Consider the following 8,080-nt stretch of genomic DNA (forward strand, 5'->3'; position numbering starts at 1 on the left):
CTTTCCCTCTTGTGTTTCAAGCCAGAATGGGGAGATGGGGGCATATGCCAAAGGCAAACTGGGCATGGTAAACACCGTCAGGACCACCCTCCTCCTCATCTCACTGTTCAGACTGCCTGCCAAGCAGTCTTTAGGAACAGCCTGTCATAACCCATTTAGGGTATGAACACAGAAGAGCCTCTACCTTGGATGAATGTATCTGTATTTTATCTGCTTTAGCAAGAACAAAAAAAATCAACACAAAATGACAGTTCAGCCACGTAAGGATGACACACCAGGGAGAAGTGCCGGGGCACAAGTGACTTCTCATCTGTCATGCAGTTCTTTAAAAAGGATCCTCCCCTTCCCTCCCTGTCCCCAGTCCTAATGGAAGCAGCAGTTAAACCATCCACAGAAGTCCGGTGGGAAGGGACATGTCATCCCATGCATTGCAAGGTGTTCCATCCTTCACTCTCATCCCCCCCAAATTAGTGAGCATTTCAGTAGTATCTCAGACCAAAAGTAAATACTGTGAACCCCCCGCCGCCTCCCCCATCACCAAAGGTTGATCTCTCTTCCTGCCCCCCCCCCTTTTCCCAAAGCCTTCCCTGTGACTCAGGCTTTCCCTGGTTGTCTCAATGGCGAGACATTCACACTTCTTATGAGCTGAGCTGAGTTAAGCAAGCACAGTCTTCTAGGGCGCTCTTCCTCCAATCCTGCATGTACTAGTCTGCCCAAAGATGCACCCCAAGGTGGGAAGGGGAGAATGTACAACTGGGAGCAGCCATGGCAGCATCAGCAGCAACAGCTGGCTGTCCACAAGTTCCTGTCTCTGCGGAAAGTGGTAGTAGGAAATTCTGTGTACTGTAGCTGTACAAGTTCAACTGCAGTGACAAGCCAATTGAAGATAGGAAAGAAACAAAAAGTGAGGGGAAAAGAGACGCATGAGAACTGGCGTCACGGAATCCCAAACTGTACGACCAGGTCTTCTTTTGCGTCCACTCGGATTTGGGAGAGGGCACTGTAGGCATACGCGGCTATCCGAGAGACCTAAGGAAGAAAGAGGGAATGAGCCGCCAGGAGGAACTCTGTGCAAGATCCACTTTGCGCAAAAATGTCTGCACCATAGCTACAAAGGATCAAATAGGCCACAACTACCTTGTGTGCATGGTACACAACAGAAAACAGGGAGATCAGAGCAGGTCAGACCAGCTCAGTCAGTTTGCTACAACCAGGAAAGAGTTTGAGGCACACGGATTGAACCCCATGTTCTTCCTTACTCAGACGTTTCCCAGTGTCTCCCTGGCATGTGGGGGTGGGGCTGCTGTTCTTTGAGTGATAGCTTTGCTGAGTCCACTAAGTCTCTATGCCCCCCCTGCTTTCCACTCCCCCCCCAGCCTAATCTGCTCCCATCTATCTGTCTTCCTTGTGTGTGCACAGCCAGTACCACAAGAAAGGGAGGGCCCCAATCAACAGCCACTGATCAGTTGGCCCACAAGGCAGGTACCACTTCAGGAATGAGCATCCTCTGTTGGATTAGTTGCAAGGTCCAGTATCCCGTTTCCCACGGTGGCCCACACAATGGCTCAGCAAACCTCCCAGGCTCCTTGAAAGCAAAGCCCTCTCCTACTGTTGCGTCCTAGCAACTGCTCTTCAGAGGCAGACTGCCTCTACTTGTGAAAGCTCTCTTTAGTTATCAGGGTAAACAGCTGCTGACTCCTTTTTAAAGGCATCACAGCTCTGGTGTTGGATGGCTTGGCCCAGCCTGCCATTTGAGTCATTCTGGTGCAGGAGCAGAACTCATTCAGTCCTGGTCTACTAAGCAATGACTCTGCCATGCAGCCAGACCACCCAGAGCTAAAGTAGCTGCTTCGGACCAGGCTGGGGGAATACCAAGGCAAAAGCACAGCTTCACAGCAAAAGGAAAGAGCTGACACAACCCCTGAATGCACCCATACCCACCTGCTGCAAGTCTGCAAAGGGCACAGGGTCACTGGCAAGCACTTGATGAGGCTGGCTGGTCAGTGATGGGAGTGGCGGGAGCTTCTTCCAGTGCATCAGGTTGTTACTTAGCATGGCCAGCCTGGTGCTGGGAGAAAAGAGTGGAGGCACAAGGGTGAGAAGGAGGGAGCAGGGAAGTCACTGAGCAAAGGGGACAAGGGCTCAGCACCACCACTTTGCAGTAAGTTCTCCAAAAACAGACACATCATAGTTATGATCCTTAGCCTTGTGTGGCACTTGCCAAACACTTTGTGTTTTACTTTGCTGTAATCCTTACCACAGCCCTGAAAGGTAGGCAGCATTATCCTTATATTGCAGCTGAGAGGGTATGACCTGCCTAGGGCCACCTGGCAGAGGTGAGATCTGCAGCTCAGTCCCTTCATCACTCCAGCTCCCATTACCCCAATTTGACACAGAAAAACAAATCTGTCTTGACCAATGACCGCCACACGAAGTCTCAGCCTTAAGCCAGTTATGAAGTCCCAAATTCCAGGGCTGGAAGTTCTCTATTCCTTGACACCAATTTCAGGATCTCAGATTTTTATGTGGGAGCCTTAACTCTGGCCAAAGATGGTTTCAGAATAAGCCTGCTAAAAGCTGAACTTTCCCTTGGTGCGGGAACATTACTTGCACTGGGCAGAAAAATATTTGACTTACTTCCAAAATGAATAACCTGTTTTTCAGTTTAGTGCATTTCAAAGCATCTTACAAATATTAAACACACTGAAAGCAAAACCAATTAAAACAGCAGCCTACATACAAGCAAGCACAGAGTTGTTGGCAACCTTCAGTCTCGAAAGACTATGGTATCACGCTCTGAATGGTGGTCCTGGAACAGTATCTAGTGTGACTGAAAAGGCCAATTCGGGAGTGACAATCCCTTCCACACTGGGAGCAAGTGCAGTCTGTCCCTGGTCTCCCTGGCTATGGGCCTTCCTTCTTTGCCTCTTTGCCTCAGACTGTTGGCCAAGTGTCTCTTCAAACTGGCAAAGGCCATGCTGCACAACCTGCCTCCAAGCGGGCCGCTCAGAGGCCAGGGTTTCCCACTTGTTGAGGTCCACTCCTAAGGCCTTCAGATCCCTCTTGCAGATGTCCTTGTAGCGCAGCTGTGGTCTACCTGTAGGGCGCTTTCCTTGCACGAGTTCCATGGTATGTCCCGTCAGCTTCTTGTTGGACCAGACTCTCTTTGTGAGTCTGGAAAACGTGGTAGCTGCTTTACCGATGCGTTTGTTTAGCTCGGTATCCAGAGAAAGAGTGTCGGAGATCGCTGAGCCAAGGTACATAAAGTCATGGACAACCTCCAGTTCATGCGCAGAGATTGTAATGCAGGGAGGTGAGTCCACATCCTGAACCATGACCTATGTTTTCTTAAGGCTGATCGTCAGTCCAAAATCTTGGCAGGCCTTGCTAAAACGATCCATGAGCTGCTGGAGATCTTTGGCAGAGTGGGTAGTGACAGCTGCCTCGTCGGCAAAGAGGAAGTCACTTCCTCTTTGCCGACAAAGCAAGCATAAAAGCAAAGCATACAGAATTGAAACTCTGAAATAAAGGTGAGCTAGGAAATGAGAGCAGCCAGTTGCCAGTGGCACCCCAAACTTATGCCTGATTGTCTAACAGTTACTACCTTTCTCTTGTTTTGGTTTTAAACATAATTTGCCTCACTTCTGTGACAACAGCTCTAGCAGGTGCTGACAGCATTCAGGCCTACTTTTAGTTCTAAAGAAAAAACATTCCTTTGAGTTCCCCCTTGTGTGCTGGCATACCTGTATTGCCTGGCTCTGTCCATGTACTCGTGCTGTTCCATACCCTGGGAATCTGCCGCTGAAACATCAATGATGTTGCTGAAGGAAGGCAAGAGGACAGTGGTTGGGGGAACTCACCACCTGCTCCCTAACGCAGGTAAACCCACGTGAAAGCAGACACTACTGCCAAACAAACCACAGCTCAAATCCCAAAGCCACATCCATGCAGCATGCAGAGCACTTGCTCTGGGCGACATGTAACACGCACCCCACCAGAGGGCTCCACAGTAACAAGGAAAATGGGAAAAAGAAACCCGTGCAGGTAACTGAGTAGGGTAGCAATATTTTTGCTACAACCCAATAAGGCAGTGCACTGTTCAGGGGGGTGTGCCCACCATCAGCAACACTGCAAGGGGGCAAGGACATCTCTCTCAACTAGGACAACACACTGCTCAGGGAGGGCAGCAAAATACTTTGTGCTGGGCAGGTTCAGTATCACAGTCAAGTGCGCCACTGCAATATTGCAATGAGGGCACATGGGTACCTCCACTGCTCTGCAGTTTTTTTCCCCATCAGTTGAAGCAGCTTTCACTGACACAGCATTCCATGTTTACTAAGAATATCTACATACTGCCACTTTGTCAACAGAGAGGTTGAGAGCACCATCATCTAAGGGACCTGTGGAGCCTCCTTTCCAAGAGTGGCAAACAGAGGGACCACCTAGCATCCAGGGGCAAACCAGATGCTCCTGGAAAGACTGAGCAGGAGGCATGGAGTCAGCCACCCTCCTCCACAATTACTATTCAGAGCATAGAGGATATCTTAAGCTCCCTAGCTAGCTCTTCAAAAGTAAGTTTGACAGGCTCCCCAGGAGGGATACGTGGGTTTAGCAGCTCTTGTTTTCAGGCAAGAGACTGGGCTACTGAGTTCTCCTTCCCAGACCTCCATGTCTGATTTTAGAAAAAGGACTCACATTGCTGTCTTGGCAAGGATGGAGGACAGCAGTGCCTGTTCATCTGTCCGGGCCGAAGGCAGGCTGTAGCAGTTGGACTCGGTCCCATTTAAGGACTTGTTGGGTGGGCTGGCAGCAGGTGGCAGGAGGGGCTTTGACTCCTCCCCCTGGAGGGAGGGAAGCAAAAAGATCATCGTTGAGATTTTGCAGGACCCTTCCCCCCCAAGGGCCACCTGCTCCCTTCTGCAAAGTTCAGAGCAAAAGACTTCACATTCAAGATACGCTTCAAAGCATCAGCGGGCAAGGCAACACCCATAACATATATCGACCCACACAGACAGAGGAACTGGTAGCGGCCGTCATCATATCCCTCATTCACACATTTGGCCCGGGAGGGGGGCTGTATTAGTAGTAGCAATAAAAATAACTTTAGAAACAACTATCACTTAATATTCTTAGATTCAATTTAAATACAAGAAACACACAAGCAAGTAGTAGCATTCCTTCCAATATATGCTTATTAAATCAAGCACACCATCCAAATTCTGAAGTAATATCTACCCTTCATCAAAATCATAAAAGGAAGCCAGCCCCAATGAAAAGAAATCCTACTTTGTCTACCTTATTCAAGTGAACAAATCTCATTACCTTCTCCATTTCAGTTACCTTTCATGATTTAGCCAACCAACTGGTGCTAAAAGATGTCTAATAAAGCATTAGAAATATTAAGAGCCCTCCTGTTATCACCCAGTGGATTGAGGACCTTTTATTTTTATCAAAACTTGAACGAATGGCTTATAGAAGAAAACTACAAATGGACGTATCTGTCGGCATTTGGAAGCCATTTTTAGATATATATTCACAGGGTCATTATTGTCTATGGATTTAGCTGTAGTGTAGGTTATTACTAATTTATCTCTGTATAACTTTTATATATGTAGTACTGCTACATATAATGTAGATGGTATTTCCTTTTTTCTTCTCTTTTTATGCTTTTTAAAAAGTTGATTGTATTTCTCTCTCTTCACTAATAAAATGATTCAGCCAATCAATGGTTGAAAGCAGGTGAAGTAGCTGAGTGCCATGTCTGCACTATCAACATCTCAGCTGTGGTTAAATAATTTAATCTCATTCTATAGCACTCAGGTCTTACAGAGTCATACAAGTATTATAACCCAAAGGAATAAGAAAGGGATCATATGGAACTTCTCACCCTATAGTAAGTTTTAGGCAATGCAGGATCGTTTTCCAATATAGCACTATTTTGGAGCAAAGTCACCATAAATATGATCAATGTCCAATTTGGTAGATCACACCTCACACAGCCAGTTTCATTTATCTGTGCCTTACAGGCTTAAGTGCCATCAGTAAACTTTATAATAACTCTCTCTAATCTTAATGCAATTAGAAAAAGTAGACCTATTAGCTTCAGCATCCCAGATATTATCTTTGTACCATTTTTTCCCCAACTGAGACTGAAAGTACTCCATGAACTATTCAAATCTTTGATTTTACATGCTGTAATGGAAACTTGGGGAAGACACTGCCAGCTACTAAGACAGAGGAGGAGAATTGCTCTGGAGCCCAACACAGGAAAAGGCTCTTCAGCACCGTCTGCTATACATTTAAGAAACTGGTGTTGGAGACATTTACCACTGATTTCCACTGCAGACTATCAAGAAAGACTTAAAACTACATTGCTATGAAAATCTCTCAAGGACCCAGTTAAGAACAGGAAGACTAGAAAGAGTGTTCCATTTTTCTAGGCATTTGCATGGACTTTCAGGTAACAAGTTGCTGCAATAATAGACAAACACAGAAGAGGGCAGGAAGGAATCCCCTCTACCAAGAGCTTTTGCGAGGTCTGCAACAATGCATTGATTAATAGAATGCGAGACCATCAGGCCCTCCACTACTTCAAAAATTACATATCATGGGTACTTAATTTTGAAATACATGGCCAGCCCTACTAGACAGGAAGATTTTAATGCCTCAAAAGAGAAAGAGCTGCATAGAACACATGCATGACCATCACTCATGTGTGTGCACATACACTTCTCTTTTTTGCTAAGTACCAACCTATAATTTTTCCAGGTCTGATTACTCAAGACATTCACATTCACATACTCTCTCTCTCACACTCTCTCTCTCTCTCTCTCTCTCTCTCTCTCTCACACACACACACACACACACACACACAGCCCTACCTTTCAAGGCAACTATAGTATGGCCAAAACCAATCAGCAAAAAGCAGTATTCCCCTGGAGTGAGCCTGTAGACCTCTTCTCTTGTGCTTGGGAAGGTCAGGAAAACAGAGGCAGGAAACCCCTTCCCACTACCACAGAACTCGCAATGCCAAGACAGATTCAAGAGTTCGGTGGTGGTGGTGGGAAGGGGTTTGCAGCTTCTGTTTTCCTGACCCCTCCAAGTGCAAGAGAAGAGATCTGAGGAGGAGACTGGATTCAGGCACTGGACATTTGACTCTTTCCAAGCGCTTCCTGCAAGTCTGATCAGACCAGGGAGAAATCACAGGTGCTGCTATTCTGCCCAGCAGCCCTCTGCACTTCGCTACCCTCTCAGAGACTCTTCTGTCACCCAGGTGCGGTGCTGCACTACAGGGAAGTGTGGTGGGAGGGTCAGGTGAGGCAGAGCCTCCCTGCCAGAGCCCACATGTAGGTTGAGGTGCTTGTGCTTTCCAAAGGGCTCCGGTGGGGAGGATCTGCCTCACCTGCCCTCCCCGTCTCTGCTCCAAAGGCCTGATCCTGTCCAACTTCCCTCTAGTGGGGGCACTAAAGGAAGGGCTCATCTGCCCGCCCGCCCACCTCGCGTCCTGCTGCACTAGGGACAGCTGGCAGCTGCCGGCACTCGGGGTCGCCTCACACCCAGAGCACCCCGAGAGCCCAGGCCCAGGTTCAGAGCCAGGCTCGCCCCACGGGCACCAGGGGAGGGAGGCGGCGAGGGGAGAGCTGCGCAGCCCGAATGAAGGCAGGCAGGCAGGGCGCTGAGAGCCGAGACCGACCCCGGCGCCTCCCCGGGCGGGCTGCCTGGGAAGAGCCCCTCCGCCCGAGGCTCCCTGGGCAGGGGGCGTGGTCCGCCGACAGCGGGGTCTGCTCCCCCTCAGGCGCCGGGCCCAGAGGGACCTCGAAGCGGGCCGCGCAGGGCGGGGTCGGGAGGGCAGCACGAAGCAGCCCCGCCCCGCAAGGTCCGCGGCACCGCTCCGACCCCCCCGCACCTGCTCCGAGGCCTCGTTCTCGCTGCTATAGCAACAGCCCATGGCTGCAGCGCTCCGGTGCGGCGCGAGGGAGGGGGAGGCCGACCAAGGCCCCTCCCCCGCTGTGGCTCCTCTGCCCTTTCCTCCTTCCGGCCACGTGACGCGCTGCTGCTCCCCGCCCCCTCTAGACTCACG

General features: G+C 49.3%; 1 protein-coding gene across 1 annotated transcript; it reads right to left on the minus strand.

Annotated features, from left to right (window-relative positions):
• Window positions 1–185: 185 nt before the first annotated feature.
• LAMTOR1 (late endosomal/lysosomal adaptor, MAPK and MTOR activator 1) lies at window positions 186–8,064 on the minus strand. Its single transcript, XM_066621739.1, has 5 exons — window positions 7,907–8,064; window positions 4,696–4,841; window positions 3,744–3,821; window positions 1,942–2,068; window positions 186–1,029 (listed from the first exon to the last, which is right to left on the minus strand). The coding sequence occupies exons 1-5, from the start codon at window positions 7,946–7,948 to the stop codon at window positions 937–939; spliced, it is 486 nt and encodes a 161-aa protein (XP_066477836.1). The 5' UTR covers window positions 7,949–8,064; the 3' UTR covers window positions 186–936.
• Between the last annotated feature and the right edge of the window lie 16 nt (window positions 8,065–8,080).

Source organism: Tiliqua scincoides, chromosome 3 (assembly GCF_035046505.1).
Source record: "Tiliqua scincoides isolate rTilSci1 chromosome 3, rTilSci1.hap2, whole genome shotgun sequence".
NCBI classification, from domain to species: domain Eukaryota; kingdom Metazoa; phylum Chordata; class Lepidosauria; order Squamata; family Scincidae; genus Tiliqua; species Tiliqua scincoides.